This window comes from Neoarius graeffei, chromosome 10, assembly GCF_027579695.1.
Source record: "Neoarius graeffei isolate fNeoGra1 chromosome 10, fNeoGra1.pri, whole genome shotgun sequence".
Classification (NCBI taxonomy): domain Eukaryota; kingdom Metazoa; phylum Chordata; class Actinopteri; order Siluriformes; family Ariidae; genus Neoarius; species Neoarius graeffei.
This window is the reverse complement of record NC_083578.1, coordinates 62,448,853-62,468,838: the sequence shown is the minus strand read 5'-3', so window position 1 is coordinate 62,468,838 and position 19,986 is coordinate 62,448,853. Positions and strand designations below refer to the sequence as shown.

The 19,986-nt window shown below is 39.2% G+C and overlaps 1 protein-coding gene across 2 annotated transcripts; it reads right to left on the bottom strand.

The window, feature by feature from the left end:
• Positions 1 to 167: 167 nt before the first annotated feature.
• LOC132893179 (TRAF3-interacting JNK-activating modulator) lies at positions 168 to 16,821 on the bottom strand. 2 transcript variants are annotated; one of them, XM_060932038.1, is made up of 14 exons: positions 16,625 to 16,821; positions 15,699 to 16,130; positions 12,700 to 12,805; positions 12,525 to 12,594; positions 12,396 to 12,423; positions 12,220 to 12,249; positions 11,097 to 11,192; positions 10,297 to 10,368; positions 9,972 to 10,112; positions 9,728 to 9,865; positions 4,966 to 5,101; positions 2,347 to 2,486; positions 1,750 to 1,875; positions 168 to 803 (listed from the first exon to the last, which is right to left on the bottom strand). In XM_060932038.1, the coding sequence occupies exons 2-14, from the start codon at positions 16,017 to 16,019 to the stop codon at positions 606 to 608; spliced, it is 1,602 nt and encodes a 533-aa protein (XP_060788021.1). In that variant the 5' UTR covers positions 16,020 to 16,130; positions 16,625 to 16,821; the 3' UTR covers positions 168 to 605. The 2 variants fall into 2 exon arrangements, with proteins under 2 accessions (XP_060788021.1, XP_060788022.1); XM_060932039.1 differs by having other exon boundaries at positions 15,699 to 16,113.
• Positions 16,822 to 19,986: the final 3,165 nt, after the last annotated feature.

Genomic DNA, 19,986 nt, shown 5'->3' with positions numbered 1-19,986 from the left:
AATAAGCTGTGTCAGTGATCCTGCACAGTGCAGCTCCATCTGGAAAGCTGAAGAGAGGGACCGAGTACGACACAATGGTCATTCAGGGCCATCAAGTCCTTGTTTTGTTTTTTTCTTTTTTTGCTCAGTGGAATATTTCAGTTAAAAATCACGCCACTTCATCAAACCATAGTTTAATTCTGTACACAGCTTTTATTCGTCTTTTGATTTTAATCAACCAAAGTCTGTACATTTGAACTTAAAATGGAATAATATTATTTTGAGACTGTTTCCCTTCTATAATGTACAGCTAATGATAAGAAAAAGCATGAATACAAAGTAAAACTTATTATTTCGGAAGGATATGGGACTTCACTTCGAAACCTTACATAGATAAAATATTTTACTTTTTAAACATAAAGAACTACGTTGATTGGACTGTGGGTACAAGTCTGTAACTTCATAATCTATTCTGCACACCACACACTGTGCAACATTTTTACTAGCATTATTTATGGTGTATTTTGGCTCATATCATAATAAATATATGTTATATAAATATATGATATACAACCAATAGATATCAATCTAATCCTAATACACATGTGAATGTGACAGTGTCTCTCTCAGACAGGTTTGAAGCAGCCTGCATGTTGTGCGGATGCTGCCTGCATTAGATAGTCCTCCACTCTTTCCTCCACTGCAGAATAAAAGTCATGGAGCTGCTCTCTGACTGATGGGTGGTAGATCCAGACAGCAATCATTATTGCAATTAGCATCAGCATGAAGAACAGAGTCAAGCATAGAGTGCTACAGAAACATCTCTGTGAGGAGAGAGAGAGTGACAGGGAAAAACACTTCATTATCACGAGTCAAGGAATTATTGTAAGGTAAATTATTAGAAAATATGCCTTTATGGAAATGGGTTATTAATATACAGTTTGAATTATGCGCTAAACTGTATTTACATAATAACCACTTTTGAAGACACTTTTGACCATCAGCTAGTACATACAATACTATACAGTTCTTCTGGTCTGTTTTGAAAACAGTTATTTTACTTTTATAGCCATCACCTCTGCACATTCAGAAAATAAAGTACATTATTGTACCTTTCGTAGTACAATGGCTTGTCGCTGGGGCAGTACCCTCTAAGATATTTATTTGTACCCTGCTTTGGGACCATATATGTACATTTTTGGCTCTTAAAAGGTACACATAGTTACCTTGAGGTCTAATAATGAGCCATAAGGGGTTCATTAGTGTAGATTGTACCTTGGGGGCCAGAAATGGACTCCTACTGTAACCCTATTTCTAACAGTGTGGCTCCTTTGCTGAACTTATAGCTTTCCCAAATGGTCATTCTTCTCTCCAGTGAGAATTTAACTATGACCTTCACTAAACATCTGATACAGTTTGCAAAAATGGACTCATTTTTAAAAACACTTTCATCCATAAATCAAATTATTTACTGTATGCATGGTTTACATCAGTTTGCATCTGGGTCTCTTCTTTGTTATGCTCCGTCTTCTAGTCTAGCTTTGTTTTATATGACCCTATTAATAAAAACCTATAATAATAATAATAATAATAATAATAATAATAATTTGTCATTTAAGATATTCCTAAATCCAAACAGGGCTGCTGACAAAATACAAGCATCAAGAAAACCAAGATTTTAGACATTTAGGCTTTTTTTTTTTCAAGCACATACTGTATACAGTTTTGCATAAGAGCATATCTTTATGTCAGTTATACTAAGATTCCTACCCGTTGTGTGCTTCTGCTATTGCGAGCACTTAGTGTATTCAGCTCTTCCCGACATTGAGCCAGACGAGTTTGAAAACTCCTGCACTCCTGCTCCAGGGTCTCCAGCTCTGTCTTCAGCTCCACACACTACCATGATTAACAAGACAACACATCTGTCACTCAGCTAAGCAGCATTTCAGGCTATGATATGAAAAATATTTAATGCAATGAAATATACTTCACTATTAATATCTTAACATACAGCATTTGTCCATTTTCTTGGTCGTCTTCATTTTATACTCAGGGTATGGAAACGTAATACGTTTTAAATTTTATTAAGAAAAAGGATTTATATTACTAAAATTGTGTTTAGGTTATTCTGACCTATGAGTAACATGGTGAAATAAAATGACTTATGTGTATATGCATAAGTTAAAATCACTTGTATAGATGATTTTTTTTTTCACTCACAGTGTTGTTAGGAAAACCCCAAGCATGTGAAGGATTATTTCCATAGATAGTGTTTATATTGCTAAGATTATGAGGAGCAGCAGATACTGTGGATATTATAATAGTGAAGCAGGCTTAAGAGTTAAGTAGATCAGAGAGAATTCATACTTCCTTGTCCTTTAGGCTGAGTCTCTGCTCGGTCTGGTGCAGCTGATCAGCGATGCTGTTATCCAGCCCAACAAACTGGTATGAATCATGTCCCTGCTTGTGCACTTCTGTGATATTATTCCAGAATCCATGACTGTTATCTGAGAGGGTTAACCAGAATAATAAACCTGCTCATGAAATTGCCATATTTCAAACAAAAGACTAAAAATTTTGTGCCGTGATATGATTTAAGCAAAATCTAGCCCAGCTGGGTAAACTTATATGCTTGACATGTGGTTGTGGAATCCATCCATCCATCCATTATCTATACCACTTATCCCTCAGGATTGCCAATCCCAGCTGACTTGGGGCGAGAGGCAGGGTACACTCATAGGGCAAGTTGCCAATCTATCACAGGGTTAACACAGTCATGAACATCCATTCACACTCATTCACATCTATGGGCAATTTAGGCTACATCCACATGACAACGGCAACAAGATTTTTTTTTTTTTTAAATATCGCGTCCACATGGGCAACGGATCAGTAAAATTTCAGGTACATATGACAATGCAACGCTTGCTGAAAATGATGCAATACACATGCCACACCACTACGTGTGCTGTAAGACGGTCCCATCGGAGACACCAGAACAATAGAAGAAGTAGACGCATGTGCATAAACCCCTTCTTCTGTAGCATTAGCCACATAAAGTTTTGATTATTAATCAGTAGCGTAAAACGAAAGACGCAGAAAGAGGAATGAATGGGGGTAGATGGAAGCCGGTACGCCAACATTCTGATATCCTCCAGAATTCTTTAATGGTCCGGAATAAATTGAATGCTACACGTTGATGGATTACTTTGTTCTTCTACGCCCTTTTTGAGGAATGTATTGTCGGACTTAAACCAAATTCTGAAGAGGTGAGATCGCTCCTTTTTTTTCCCTATTTTTGCTGGCGGGATTGTTTTTGGAAAGCGCATGGGCGGTGCGCGGTTTGGTACTGCTTCCGCAGTGTTTGGACTAAAGACTCTGCCCTAAGGGCTATTCTCTCTCTCTCTCTCTCTCTCTCTCTCTCTCTCTCTCACTTTGCACCATTACACAATAAATATTCACAGTGAAAAATAATTTGAAAGCGCGTTTCATGAACCAAGTTATGGGATTTGTTGACAACTCGCATCGAGTTCGTTACGCTTCTACCCGGCGTGAAGCACTGACAGTCATGTGGTTGTGATGTCATCGTAAACAAATCCGTTCTACTCATCCAGACGACTTCGCAACGGCGCCGTTGCCAGATTTTTTCACTCTGGAACCCGTTCTCAAAAGATTTCGTTTTGGGGCACCCAAAACGCCGGTGCCGTGTGGACGCCAGGCCGAAACGATGAACAATTTTATCAGATTCACCTGAATCCGTTGCCGTGTGGACAGGGCCTTAGAGTAGCCAGTTGACCTAATCTGCATGTCTTTGGACTCTGGGAGAAAACCAGAAGACCCAGAGGAAACCCACATTAGCACAGGGAGAACATGCAAACACCACACAGTAAGGCCCCAAGTCAGCTGCGAGATTCAAACCCATAACCTTCTTGCTATAAGGCAACAGTGGAAACCACCCCTTGTCAAAAAGAAGCATACTTAAGTAAAGTTAAAGTATATTTCCTTAAGTATACTTTTGTGTACCAAGTATACTGATATCAATGTACTTACAGTATACTTGTAAGTAAACTAATCTAATACTTCTTGGGATGAAATTGGCCCACTTTTAGTTTATAAAAAGTATACTTTAAGTCTAAGAGAAGTAAACTCTGAGTATACAACTAGTATTTTTTTTATTTTGTACTGCAAGTATACCACAAGTAAACTTATATACTAATAGTTTACTAGTTCTATACTTGTAGTCCACTCTTTAGTTTACAAAAGCATACTTCATAGTATACTGGAAAAATACTATGAGTTTACTTGTTTTATACTTCTAGTTCACGTTTTAGTTTACTAAAGTATACTTTGTAGTATAATAGAAATATTTTATTGGTTTACTCATTACACACTTCTAGTCCACTTTTTAGTTTATAAAAGTATACTTTATAGCATATTGGAAATATAGTATTAGTTACTGGTTATATACATCTAGTCCACTTTTTAGTTTTGAAGTATATTGCAATTACCCTTCTAGGTATACTATTAGTTTTCTAGCCCTAACCCTTACCTCATGCACACTACCAGTAGATAACTTAAGTGTTTTGTACCTTAAGTTACAATGAAGTTATAAAGGTAAGAATTCACAAAATAACAACAGATACTCAGGATTAAGAACAGATTCATTTTCTTTAAAAATCAAAATTTACTACAGGGCAAGTACACTTAAACATAAGGCACAAATATTTTAATAGTTTATTACACTTTTGTTAAGTATATCTTGATCAAAAGGTTAAGCTTAATATACTTAGACTTTTCTATATACTTTTCAGTATAAGCCAAGTATACTTATGTATAACTTTATTAAGTATATCTCTCATAAGTAAATAAAAAGTAAACTGAAAGCATACTCTTATTTTTAGTTTAAAAGAAGTATACTAGAAGCACACTCGAATAAACTTTTTTGTAAGGGACTACACCACCATGCCTCCCAGTTGTGAAATGTACCTGAGAATTTTTCTAGCTGTTCTCTCAAGGTTAGGTTGTCCTGCTCCAGGAGAAAGACAGCAGATTGGAGCTCTGCCTCTTCCTGCTGTAGAATATCACACTGCTCCCTCAGTGACTCCTCCTGCTCCTTGGATCTCTGCACAATACACGTACACACGTTCACTGTAAGTCTTAGGATTGTATGGTGTACACTTTTAAACAGTAGTTTTCTTGCAAAGTGAAAGAGAAATGAAAAGCTTGAGTGCTTGAAATGTAACTCTCAAGCTTTGGAGACTGGAGTGTAATGAAAAGTAAGTAAACATGGCTGAATGACAGGTCTGTAAAAAGTGTAACTGCACTGTGAAATCAGGATGACCAACTGTCAAAAAAATTTTATAGACATTTGACAACAGTTCCATCCACATATTACCACCAGTGGACAAAATTGCAAACAAAAACAATTTCTGGCCCAAAAGAGGTTCATCTTCAGTAACTGCTTTTTTTCTGGTCAGGTGCTGGATCATGGAAACACTGCGCTTGAGACGGGATTACACCCTGGATGGCGTGCAAGTCCATTACAGTGCACCCTGACATACACATTCACACACGTGGGCAATAGCATAGTCAATTCACCTACAAAAATGTTATTGGGAGGTGGGAGGAAACTAGAGAACATACAACCCCGATTCCAAAAAAGTTGGGACAAAGTACAAATTGTAAATAAAAACGGAATGCAATAATTTACAAATCTCAAAAACTGATATTGTATTCACAATAGAACATAGACAACATATCAAATGTCGAAAGTGAGACATTTTGAAATTTCATGCCAAATATTGGCTCATTTGAAATTTCATGACAACAACACATCTCAAAGTTGGGACAGGGGCAATAAGAGGCTGGAAAAGTTAAAGGTACAAAAAAGGAACAGCTGGAGGACCAAATTGCAACTCATTAGGTCAATTGGCAATAGGTCATTAACATGACTGGGTATAAAAAGAGCATCTTGGAGTGGCAGCGGCTCTCAGAAGTAAAGATGGGAAGAGGATCACCAATCTCCCCAATTCTGCGCCGACAAATAGTGGAGCAATATCAGAAAGGAGTTCGACAGTGTAAAATTGCAAAGAGTTTGAACATATCATCTACAGTGCATAATATCATCAAAAGATTCAGAGAATCTGGAAGAATCTCTGTGCGTAAGGGTCAAGGCCGGAAAACCATACTGGGTGCCCGTGATCTTCGGGCCCTTAGACGGCACTGCATCACATACAGGCATGCTTCTGTATTGGAAATCACAAAATGGGCTCAGGAATATTTCCAGAGAACATTATCTGTGAACACAATTCACCGTGCCATCCGCCGTTGCCAGCTAAAACTCTATAATTCAAAGAAGAAGCCGTATCTAAACATGATCCAGAAGCGCAGACGTCTTCTCTGGGCCAAGGCTCATTTAAAATGGGCTGTGGCAAAGTGGAAAACTGTTCTGTGGTCAGACGAATCAAAATTTGAAGTTCTTTATGGAAATCAGGGGCGCCGTGTCTTTCGGACTAAAGAGGAGAAGGATGACCCAAGTTGTTATCAGCGCTCAGTTCAGAAGCCTGCATCTCTGATGGTATGGGGTTGCATTAGTGCATGTGGCATGGGCAGCTTACACATCTGGAAAGACACCATCAATGCTGAAAGGTATATCCAGGTTCTAGAGCAACATATGCTCCCATCCAGACGACGTCTCTTTCAGGGAAGACCTTGCATTTTCCAATATGACAATGCCAAACCACATACTGCATCAATTACAGCATCATGGCTGCGTAGAAGAAGGGTCCGGGTACTGAACTGGCCAGCCTGCAGTCCAGATCTTTCACCCATAGAAAACATTTGGCGCACCATAAAATGGAAGATACGACAAAAAAGACCTAAGACAGTTGAGCAACTAGAATCCTACATTAGACAAGAATGGGTTAACATTCCTATCCCTAAACTTGAGCAACTTGTCTCCTCAGTCCCCAGACGTTTACAGACTGTTGTAAAGAGAAAAGGGGATGTCTCACAGTGGTAAACATGGCCTTGTCCCAACTTTTTTGAGATGTGTTGTTGTCATGAAATTTAAAATCACCTAATTTTTCTCTTTAAATGATACATTTTCTCAGTTTAAACATTTGATATGTCATCTATGTTCTATTCTGAATAAAATATGGAATTTTGAAACTTCCACATCATTGCATTCTATTTTTATTATTTTTATTTACAATTTGTACTTTGTCCCAACTTTTTTGGAATCGGGGTTGTACATGGACATGGGGAGAAAATTTGAAACTCCACCCAGACAGTAACCCAAGCTCAGGAACAAACTGGGGAGCCAGGCGCTGTGAGAAAACAATGATATGGACCATGCCACCTTTATAAAAACATCCTTAAACTAAAACCTACATATGTTAATCCATCCATCCATTACCGCTTATCCTGTGCAGGATCACGGGCGAGCTGGAGCCTATCCCAGCTGACTATGGGTGAGAGGCAGGGTACACCCTGGACAAGTCACCAGATCATCACAGGGCTGACACATAGAGACAAACAACCATTCACACTCATCCACACCTACGGTCAATTTAGAGCCACCAGTTAGCCTAACCTGCATGTCTTTGGACTGTGGGGGAAACCGGAGCACCCGGAGGAAACCCACGCGGACACGGGGAGAACATGCAAACTCCACACAGAAAGGCCCCTGTCAGCCACTGAGCTCAAACCCAGAACCTTCTTGCTGTGAGACGACAGTGCTAACCACTACACCACCGTGCCACCCACTGCATATGTTGATTTATAATCAAAATTTTAATGGCACAAGTACATATTAAATACATATATACAGTGGTGCATGAAAGTTTGTGAACCCTTTAGAATTTTCTATATTTCTGCATAAATATGACCTAAAACAACATCAGATTTTCACACAAGTCCTAAAAGTAGATAAAGAGAACCCAGTTAAACAAATGAGACAAAAATATTATACTTGGTCATTTATTTGTTGAGGAAAATTATTCAATATTACATATCTGTGAGTGGCAAAAGTATGTGAACCTCTAGGATTAGCAGTTAATTTGAAGGTGAAATTAGAGTCAGGTGTTTTCAATCAATGGGATGACAATCAGGTGTGAGTGGGCACCCTGTTTTATTTAAAGAACAGGGATCTATCAAAGTCTGATCTTCACAACACATGTTTGTGGAAGTGTATCATGGCACGAACAAAGGAGATTTCTGAGGACCTCAGAAAAAGCATTGTTGATGCTCATCAGGCTGGAAAAGGTTGCAAAACCTTCTCTAAAGAGTTTGGACTCCACTAATCCACAGTCAGACAGATTGTGTACAAGTGGAGGAAATTCAAGACCATTATTACCCTCATTGGTGAAAACACCAGGAGTGATTGACCCACAAAGATCACTCCAAGAGCAAGGCACATAATAGTTGGTGAGGTCACAAAGGACCCCAGGGTAACTTCTAAGCAACTGAAGGCCTCTCTCACATTGGCTAATCTTAGTGTTCATGAGTCCACCATTAGGAAAACACTGAACAATAATGGTGTGCATGGCAGGGTTGCAAGGAGAAGGTCACTGCTCTCCAAAAAGAACATTGCTGCTCATCTGCAGTTTGCTAAAGATCACGTGGAAAAGCCAGAAGGCTATTGGAAAAATGTTTTGTGGACGGATGAGACCAAAATAGAACTTTTTGGTTTAAACGAGAAGCGTTATGTTTGGAGAAAGGAAAACACTGCATTCCAGCATAAGAACCTTATCCCATCAATGAAACATGGTGGTGGTAGTATCATTGGTTTGGGCCTGTTTTGCTGCATCTGGGCCAGGACGGCTTGCCATCATTGATGGAACAATGAACTCTGAATTATACCAGCGAATTCTAAAGGAAACTGTCAGGACATCTGTCCATGAACTGAATTTCAAGAGAAGGTTGGTCATGCAGCAAGACAACAACCCTAAGCACACAAGTCGTTCTACCAAAGAATGGTTAAAGAAGAATAAAGTTAATGTTTTGGAATGGTCAAGTCAAAGTCCTGACCTTAATCCAATCGAAATGTTGTGGAAGGACCTGAAGCGAGCAGCTCATGTGAGGAAACCCACCAACATCCCAGAGTTGAAGCTGTTCTGTACGGAGGAATGGGCTAAAATTCCTCCAAGCCGGTGTGCAGGACTGATCAACAGTTACCGGAAACGTTTAGTTGCAGTTATTGCTGCACAAGGGGGTCACACCAGATACTGAAAGCAAAGGTTCACATACTTTTGCCACTCACAGATATGTAATATTGGATCATTTTCCGCAATAAATAAATGACTAAGTATAATATTTTTGTCTCATTTGTTTAACCGGGTTCTCTTTATCTACTTTTAGGACTTGTGTGAAAATCTGATGATGTTTTAGGTCATTTATGCAGAAATATAGAAAATTCTAAAGGGTTCACAAACTTTCAAGCACCACTGTAGGTGAACACTGTGCACAATTATTTATCAGCACATGGTTGGGAATGCTGCATTATTAATATACTTCACTATTTACAACTCCTTCGAAAGTTTTGCTAAATTTCCTCTCAAGTGTGATACCGTAAATTTGTCATGGCAGCATTTTCATTAATATTCCCTGAAAGAAAGCTATAATTAGTCCAGCTGTCCAAATTCATAATCTGCAATAAGGTGAAAATCCCACAACAGTGTCGCATGATCAAATGTGCTTGGACCCCTGCTTTTCTTTTATCGCCTCTCGTTTGTGCCTATGGTCTGACCTGCAGTTGATTCTGTAGCTGTTGGAGCTGATCAGTGCACTGATCCTGATTCCTCCTCAGAATGTTGGAGCTCTCTCTCAGCTCCTCATACAGCTTCTGCCACCGCACTGACTCTGCCTGGGCCACCTGTAGTGCCTCCTAGTGGAAAGATGATGTTGGCATGATGAGCTGACGAATAGATTTCAACGAAGCTTGTCTATGAATGAGCAAGAAACCTGACTGCTTCTTTAACAACTGCACTTACTTCCAGTTTCTGCAGTTTGCTCTGTGCTTCTGCATTCTCCTCTGTGGCCTTCTGAATGGCCTCCAAGGCCTTTTTTTCATACTCCTCCTTCTGTTTCTCCATCTTTAATACTACCTTCTTTAGTTCATCCTGAGGAACCCTCTAAGGAATAAAACGTAATCAGAGTAAGTGATTAAAAAGTATGGATTTTAGATGGACACTGTACTGTGATATACACTTTTTTTTGGTATGTTTACACAAAACTGGTTGATATCTTGATGTAGTTATGGATTTCAATATTCAGTTTGGACATATGAAGCTGTAAATTTTTAGGACTCATACTTACCTTCATGCACAGCTGTAGCTGAGCCTCCAGTGCCTTGATCTTGTTCTTCAGCAGATCTTCATCACAGCGAGTCTGTGGGAGGAAAAGGAAATGCGGTGTGACATAGGCACAGCTATAACAGACGCAGCTTCCACTGAAAGTCAGGGTGTAGGCACTTGAGCATATATCTTAGATTTTATTACAGTGTAGTGCCACAGACACAGTATAGTTTTGTTTTTTAAAAATCTAGCTTAATGAATGGATGGATGCAGAAACCCTAAAAATAATATTTAAATAAAGATTATGATGAAAACCTCTGTCAGCTGTACCTGCTTCAGATGGGAGTATTATCCCATGATCATATTTCCAAGATTAACTGTCTGTTCTAGCACTACAAGTGCTACAGGAAAAACTGTATATATAGAGAGAAATATGTGTAGAAAACACACAGAATGCAGGATATTTGCGCCCTCACATTTACTTTCCAGGGTGAGTAAATGTCGTTCTCTTTTTTTTCACACTGAAAAGCAAACAGCCGGATACGTGCAAACCACAGAACCCACTTGCACATTTATATTTCTGACACAAATAGGAAAGACAGCAAAATGAACTAAGTTTCTAGTGCATGTTTCCATGAGCTGTTTTGAAAATGCCTTTAAAATCTAGTGACATAGATCAAGTGACTATGTTAATTGGTTTAAGTACAATTCATTTCCTTTGTAAAAATGTGAAAAATTAATTTAGGAACACAACCCCAGTACAAATTACTAGAATGTTGGTGTGTGAGTAAATAATAAACCAGTGTGATCTGCTATACGTACCTTCCACAGCAGCTCAGAGGAGTGCAGTAGTGTTGATGTAGTCCTCTGAAGGGAAGTCAACTTCTTTTTCAGAACCTCCTCTCGATACAACGCCTCCTGCACAAGACACAAATCAGGCCAGAGTTGAACATGGCTAATTATTATGTCTGATCATAACCCCTTCGGACATAATGTGTGCAATTGTACACATGAAGTTCCATAGTATTTTTCCTTGTGTCCGAAGAGGATAATTATGTGAGCTAAATGGTACACGTTCAACGAATTATTCATATTAGAATTCCCTTGGCAATTAATTTTAGTCCAAAAATTAGGTATTTGATTTACTTATACATTATGTGAATTTGTAGTTGGCTGTGGATGTGCATTATTATACTACTGCTGTCATCAGAAAAAAAAAATCATCCTTGGACATAATTTTGGTAATCGTGACAAACTTAGATGGGAGCAGGCATCCATGATCTAATTAACGCTATATAACACAGTAACGCGATATACACATTGCACTGCTATGAAAAATCCACATAGGCAGTCTATTCTATGCTACAACATAAATTATTGTATTCACATTCACTGGATATGAGCAATCGCGTGCTCTGATTGGCTACTCTATTACTAGGCTATCAGCTCATATACTGCGAGTAGAGTAAAACAAAATGGTGGAGTGTTTTGCTGAACCAACCGATGATGAAATAAAAACTCCACTCAAAAACAAAACCCCCCAAAAGACAAAAAAAGCAACAAAATATGGAATGAAAGTATTTGATGTTAAAAACGTGCCTTTTTTATTTTTCAAGAATTATTATTGCTTTTTTTTTTTTTTTTTTACAAATTGCTCCTGCCATTTTGCCAGTTTCTTTAGTGGAAATGATTTTGTTGGATGTTTTGTATAACTTTTTTTTTTAATCAAATTTGCAAAAAAATAAAAATGCTCTGTTTCTCAAAATCCAGTGAATGTGGATAGAATAAAAGTTATTCCACTCAATCTCATCTTACATGGCTTACCGACTCGGCGCTACGCGCCTCGTCAGCTATCAGCTCATGTACGACTCGATTTTGTGGAATAACTGTTACACATAAGGGTATGATATTAATTCAGACAACAAAATATAGCACATAAAATTACCTCTAAATAAGTCGCCAACTGCTGAATATCCTACATTAGGTGAGATCAAGAGAAATAGACAAATGTAATACAAATAAAATGTGCAATTGTTACATTCAGGACACAGCACAAATTTGAAATGGTTGCAGTTATGTGAACAGTGACTAATCAACAGTTAGCCTAATTAATCACCTTACCTCATCTTTGACAGTTGCAGTGCCTGACCTACAAGAAAAGAAAAAGCAAAATCACAAAACTGTGACTGAATTTGCAAATGAAACCTACTGATACTACTATAACTTTATACCATGTACAACATTACTCACTCAGTCTGCACACTAGCAGTGTGTAGTGTCCTGTGGTTGTTTGTGAGCTGAGTAATATCTCTAAGGAGAGCTAGGAAAATCAAAATATACTCACATGAGGTATGCCTTTAGCTTATGAGCTATTCAACACGTATCCTGTATATAAAGCCATTCCTAAAATAAAAAGCTTGCTTGCCTCGTTCTTGCTTTGCTTTTCCTCTCTGGCGAAGTGAGTCGAGGACAGCTGCAACACTGTCATGCTTCAGTGCATTTTCATTGTTCAGTGAAGCAGTAGACACTGACTGCATGGTTTTTACATAAACACAGTGCAATGTTACCAAGATTCACAAAGATAGAAGGATAAAAGAATTAAAGTAGTGATTTACACCACAGATCTGTTCAATTCTGAAATCTGATTGGTCAGAATCCGATAGAAAATTACCAATCACTCCATGAGTGCCGCACTTAATCTAAGACTAATCAGAAAGAAATTAAAATCATGTTATTTAACAAATAAAAACCTATAGCAATTGATATGATAAAGGAGTCTCCCGTGCCAGTGCTTTTTAATGGTCACAGCCAAAGTTGCTTCATTGCATTTTCTGCAACTAGAGAATGGACTTCAGAATGGAGAATTTGTTTGTGTCACAACAATTCTTTGGAATATTAACTTGAGGAGAGAAAAAAAGAAGAGGCTGGTAAGGAAACAACTGTTTGTTAGAGTTATAGGAAAATAGTTCACTTTGTATCGGCCCACGTCAAGCCACCCCAACGTCGATTATTTTCTTATAATCGCACATCCCCTTGTACAAGCCCAAATCAGAAAAAGTTGGGATGGTATGTTGAAATTAAAAATAAAACTGAAAACAATGATTTATAAATAATCTTTGCCCTGTATTGCACTCTAAACAATACAACAGCACATTATTTGATTAATTTTTTTTTTAATAAACACTTATTTTAGGGTGGCACGGTGGTGTAGTGGTTAGCGCTGTCGCCTCACAGCAAGAAGGTCCGGGTTTGAGCCCCGTGGCCGGCGAGGGCCTTTCTGTGCGGAGTTTGCATGTTCTCCCCGTGTCCGCGTGGGTTTCCTCCGGGTGCTCCGGTTTCCCCCACAGTCCAAAGACATGCAGGTTAGGTTAACTGGTGACTCTAAATTGACCGTAGGTGTGAATGTGAGTGTGAATGGTTGTCTGTGTCTATGTGCAGCCCTGTGATGACCTGGCGACTTGTCTAGGGTGTACCCCGCCTTTCGCTCGTAGTCAGCTGGGATAGGCTCCAGCTTGCCTGCGACCCTGTAGAACAGGATAAAGCGGCTAGAGATAATGAGATGAGACACTTTATTTTAATTTTAATTCCTGCAACACATTTCAAAAAATGTTGAGATGGTGAAGCATTTACCACTTTATAATGTTGCCATTCCTTCTCACAACACTTAAAAGATGTTTAGGGACTGAAAACATCAAGTGATGAACTGTTTCAGGTGTTATTTTTGCCCCATTCTTCCTGCAAACAGGTCTTCAGGTGTGCAACAGTATGGGGTCATCATTGTCATATTTTTTTTTTCAAAATTCACCACACATTCTCTATTGGGGACAGAGGGGACAAACACCCTCTTCTTCCACAGCCATACCTTTGTAATGTGTGCAGAATGTCATTTTGCAATGTCTTGTTGAAATATCCCTGGAAAAGATGTTGTCTTGAAGGCAGCATATGTTGCTCCAAAATCTCATCATACTTTCCTGCATTAATGCTGCCATCACAGAAGTGTAAGTTACCTTTGCCAAGGACACTGACACAACCCCATACTATGATAGACCCTGGCTTTTGGACTTCTCATCTCATTCTCATTATCTCTAGCCGCTTTATCCTGTTCTACAGGGTCGCAGGCAAGCTGGAGCCTATCCCAGCTGACTACGGGCGAAAGGCGGGGTACACCCTGGACAAGTCGCCAGGTCATCACAGGGCTGACACATAGACACAGACAACCATTCACACTCACATTCACACCTACGGTCAATTTAGAGTCACCAGTTAACCTAACCTGCATGTCTTTGGACTGTGGGACACGGGGAGAACATGCAAACTCCGCACAGAAAGGCCCTCGCTGGCCACGGGGCTCGAACCCGGACCTTCTTGCTGTGAGGCGACAGCGCTAACCACTACACCACCGTGCCGCCCGCTTTTGGACTTGTTGCCTGTAATAGTACTTTGCTGCTGGTAACAAATTAAATGATCCTTTTTGTTTTTGGTCTGGAGTACATGGTGTCCATTTCCTCCAAAAAAAGACAAAAGATACTGATTCATCTGACCACAATACATGTTTCCACTTTGTGATGGTCCACCCAGATACCGCCGAACCTAGAGAAGTCAACAATGCTTCTGGACACAGTTAACATAAAGCTTCCTGTTTGCACAGTAAAGTTTATCTAGTATTTGTGGATGTAACTTCATATTGTTGTGCTCGATAAAGGTTTGCCAAAGTAATCCCGAGCCCATGTGGCTCAGCTATAGATGAATGACGGTTCTTGATGCAGTGCTGTCTGAGGGCTCGGAGATCACGGGTGTTCAGCTTAGGCTTGTGCCCTTGCCCTTTATGCACTGAAATTCCTCCAGATTCCTTGAATCCTTTATTGATATTATGCCCCATAGAGGGTCAAATATCCAAATCCCTTTGTAAACATTTCAATAATTTTCTCATGCATTTATTGACCAACTGGAGATCCTCGGCCCATCTTTTCTCCTCAAAGACAAGGCCTTTCCTGGATACTGATTTTGAACCAAATCATGATTACAATCATCTGTTGACATCACATGTTTCAAATCACATCATTATTTAATTGTTTTACCTCATTACTCGCCTTAAATTACCCTTGTCTCAACTTTTTTTGGAATGTGTTGCGCGCCCGAAACGCAGCAATGGATGTATTTTAACAAATGAAATGAAATTGACCAAACTATAAAATGTCTTTGGTTCATACTGTCTGCAGTGGAATACAAGTCAAAGTAAATTTAGAAATCACTGCTTTCTTTTTTTATTTGCATTTTCCATACTGTCCCAACTTTTTCCGATTTGGTTTGTATTTTAATCCTTAGTTAATTTTTAAAACAACAACAGAAATAAGGACAATACCAATAACAAAAAACTTATAAACAGACTATAAAATCAGAATATATATGTTTGTTCTTGTTCACCTGCTTAACTGGGGTGATTTTCGGACGCCTGTATGACGAAGATATTTGCGTCACATGAACTCCTTCTTGTGCATAATTAGGTCTTGACCGTGGAGATAACGGAGTTCTCACGCTGCAGTCGGGTGGTCGTCTCTTTGAAAATTCATCCTGCCTTTTGCGGTGTAGTTCATTCTTCATCCATTTTGTATCCATATCTCTGGTTGGACTTCGGCATGTTGTTATGTTGTTTCGATCCCCAAGCTTTCTGTGCTTTACAGCACGTCGTTCCAATTTTATATCATAGTCACACTGTTGACTTGTTTTGCCATCGAGAGTGATCATCTTGCCCTAGTTGGATGGGGTCTAGTGCTTTGATGCTTTACAGCAGTTGATGCTTTATGGCAGTTTTCTCAGCTTTACATGGATATCTCAGTGACTGTGCAGACAAAGATCCTTTAAAGTAATGTTAAATTTACCATTAGGTTAGTATAATGGATGTCAGGTTATTCAGCTCTGAGGTTGTTCTGGTTTAAGAGCACACACTGATCTTCACACAGCTGCATACATAACAAACTATCAATCTTCATTTAATTCTCATATCAACTCCTTTCAATGATTAAAATATCTATTAGTAGTTCTAGTTTAGACCTCTTCTGAAATGGAAACTCTACATCATATCATCCACTGCTCACATCCATTCATTTACACAATGCTATAAAGTTCACATATACTCCTATTATATGCTATTCAACATTTTCACTTCTAATTTCTCAGAATGTACCAATTACACAAACAACAAAGGCTATTTTGCACTTACTTACACTGAATATTCACATCATAGCTGAAAAACTGCACTGATACGTAAATGAGGGCATAGAAGGAAACAAATGGAATCAAATAGTTGTAAAAAAAAAAGCCTTTCGTACTATAAACTTTGATGAAAATACCTGTATCATGTGAGTCCTGGAAGACAAAATTGTGCTGAAAAAACGAGTCTGGGAAAGCATTACAGCCGAGAAAATGAAAATGAGTTCGAACCATCAAAGCGGGTTACTTCTTTAGTCTTGTTAGTTTACAGGAAGTAAGAGGAAGCACACAGTCTTGCATGAGTTACTCTATCTCTGCAGCCACCCATAGTGAAAGTGCTGCTGCATACGGATGGCCCTTTAGATTACAAATGGCTGCTGTGTTCACATGGCATTACTTAACTGAACTGCTGGTGCTTGAAAGAGGCAGCACATTAGTACAGAGGTGATCATAACATCGTGCACAAATGTCTGTGATTGAAAAGTATAGTTTTAATTCTAAAATAAGCATACATTTAACCAGTCATAATAACATTTATAACAAAATCTCAGGTAACAATAGCTATTTTTTCAATGTTTCTTCTTCCCATGATCCTGAAATTCAAATGCATGAATTCGAACATGGGACTTTAAGAAGAAGATTTGTCACATGCACACTTCAAGCACAGTGAAATTCATCCTCTGCATTTAACCCATCTGAAGCAGTGAACACACGCACCCAGAGCGGTGGGCAGCCACACTAGAGCGCCCGCGGAGCAGTCAGGGGTTGGGTACCTTGCTCAAGGGCACTTCTAACCTAACTGCATGTCTTTGGACTGTGGGGGAAACCAGAGCACCCGGAGGAAACCCACACAGACACGGGGAGAACATGCAAACTCCACACAGAAAGGCCCCTGTCAGCTGCTGGGCTCGAACCCAGAACCTTCTTGCTGTGAGGCGACCGTGCTAACCACTACACCACCGTGCCGCCCTTGCACAATATTGTGCAAGTCCGTGCCGGGACTTGCACAGTACTCAATTCTATTATAAAATATTTCACTTTTGAATGTGCTCAGGTAACAGGGTTGAGTGAATGTGGTCGGACACAACTAAAATGTTTATAATCTATAAAGGAAGGCTTGCGGAAATTGATGTTTTAAGCACGAGACTTAACAGATTGACACAATGATGTAAAAATAATACAGCTTTTTTGGAAGTATTTTAATTATTATATTTCAAGCTAAAGTGTACAGTGGTGCTTGAAAGTTTGTGAACCCTTTAGAATTTTCTATATTTCTGCATAAATAGGACCTAAAACTTCATCAGATTTTCACACAAGTCCTAAAAGTAGATAAAGAGAACCCAGTTAAACAAATGAGACAAAAATATTATACTTGGTCATTTATTTATTGAGGAAAATGATCCAATATTACATATCTGTGAGTGGCAAAAGTATGTGAACCTCGAGGATTAGCAGTTAATTTGAGGGTGAAATTAGAGTCAGGTGTTTCCAATCAATGGGATGACAATCAGGTGTGAGTGGGCACCCTGTTTTATTTAAAGAACAGGGATCCATCAAAGTCTGATCTTCACAACACATGTTTGTGGAAGTGTATCATGGCACGAACAAAGGAGATTTCTGAGGACCTCAGAAAAAGCATTGTTGATGCTCATCAGGCTGGAAAAGGTTACAAAACCATTTCTAAAGAGTTTGGACTCCACCAATCCACAGTCAGACAGATTGTGTACAAATGGAGGAAATTCAAGATTATTGTTACCCTCCCCAGGAATGGTCGACCAACAAAGATCACTCCAAGAGCAAGGCGTGTAATAGTTGGCGAGGTCACAGGGGCCCCAAGGTAACTTCTAAGCAAATGAAGGCCTCTCTCACATTGGCTAATGTTAATGTGCATGAGTCCACCATCAGGAGAACACTGAACAACAATGGTGTGCATGGCAGGGTTGCAAGGAGAAAGCCACTGCTCTCCAAAAAGAACATTGCTGCTCGTCTGCAGTTTGCTAAAGATCACGTAGACAAGCCAGAAGGCTATTAGAAAAATGTTTTGTGGACGGATGAGACCAAAATAGAACTTTTTGGTTTAAATGAGAAGCGTTATGTTTGGAGAAATTGCATTCCAGCATAAGAACCTTATCCCATCTTTGAAACATGGTGGTGGTAGTATCATGGTTTGGGCCTGTTTTGCTGCATCTGGGCCAGGACGGCTTGCCATCCTTGATGGAACAATGAATTCAGAATTATACCAGCGAATTCTAAAGGAAAATATCAGGACATCTGTCCATGAACAGAATCTCAAGAGAAGGTGGGTCATGCAGCAAGACAACGACCCTAAGCACACAAGTCATTCTACCAAAGAATGGTTAAAGAAGAATAAAGTTAATGTTTTGGAATGGCCAAGTCAAAGTCCTGACCTTAATCCAATCAAAATGTTGTGGAAGGACCTGAAGCGAGCAGTTCATGTGAGGAAACCCACCAACATCCCAGAGTTGAAGCCGTTCTGTACGGAGGAATGGGCTAAAATTCCTCCAAGTCGGTGTGCAGGACTGATCAACAGTTACCGGAAACGTTTAGTTGCAGTTGTTGCTGCACAAGGGGGTCACAACAGATACTGACAGCAAAGGTTTACATACTTTTGCCACTCACTGATATGTAATATTGCATCATTTTCCTCAATAAATAAATGACCAAGTATAATATTTTTGTCTCATTTGTTTAACTGGGTTCTCTTTATCTACTTTTAGGACTTGTGTGAAAATCTGATGATGTTTTAGGTCATTTATGCAGAAATATAGAAAATTCTAAAGGGTTCACAAACTTTCAAGCACCACTGTAGCTACAGTGGACTGGGACAGCAAAAATGCTATTTGCAAAGTGCTGTAGACTATTATTTTAAGTTATTCATTTAAAACAGGCACATAGGTCATTGTGAAGGACACTTAGCTTGTATTTAAAATGTTTTTTACATTTCCTTTACATATATAAATTTGTCAATGTAATGTGAGTGGGACACAAAAGGTACCCCAGCTATGGAATCGAACAACAGGGCTAGGTTCTGTCCTTGACCAAAATAGACAGCATGCATCAAGTTCCTTAAAAAAAAAAAAAAAAAGTGTGTGTGTGTGTTGGGGGCAGGAGTATTTTATATCTTATTTGGTACTTTGGACACTAACCCTAATTAGTGCAATGTAGGATTTTATAAGGCTCTTGAATATTCTCCACCATGCTATCTACAAAATGGCACACCTGCCCACAGAGTGCAATGTGTAACGAACACTGAGCTTTACCTAAAATCTGGAGAGCTCATTGGCTCATCAGAGTGAAGCCATCTGGCCGCCATCTTACCACTCGCGTCACGTGTATTTGGTTTGTGTTAAACCGTTGTATCCAATCAAACTAGCCCCAAGAAAAGTATCTCCTGACTTTTTTCCCTTTCATTACCTCCTCTTATTTTCTCAACTTTACCCACATTCCTTACATATCTTTATAGTGCTCCCCTTCACTGTTA

Coding starts and splice junctions, on each gene's coding strand:
- LOC132893179 (XM_060932038.1), bottom strand. CDS start 16,019: ATGATCACTCTCGATGGCAAAACAAGTCAACAGTGTGACTATGATATA. Junction 12,250..12,395: donor CTGCAACTGTCAAAGATGAG/GTAAGGTGATTA, acceptor CACCTAATGTAG/GATATTCAGCAGTTGGCGAC. Junction 1,876..2,346: donor TCAGCCTAAAGGACAAGGAA/GTATGAATTCTC, acceptor TAATCATGGTAG/TGTGTGGAGCTGAAGACAGA.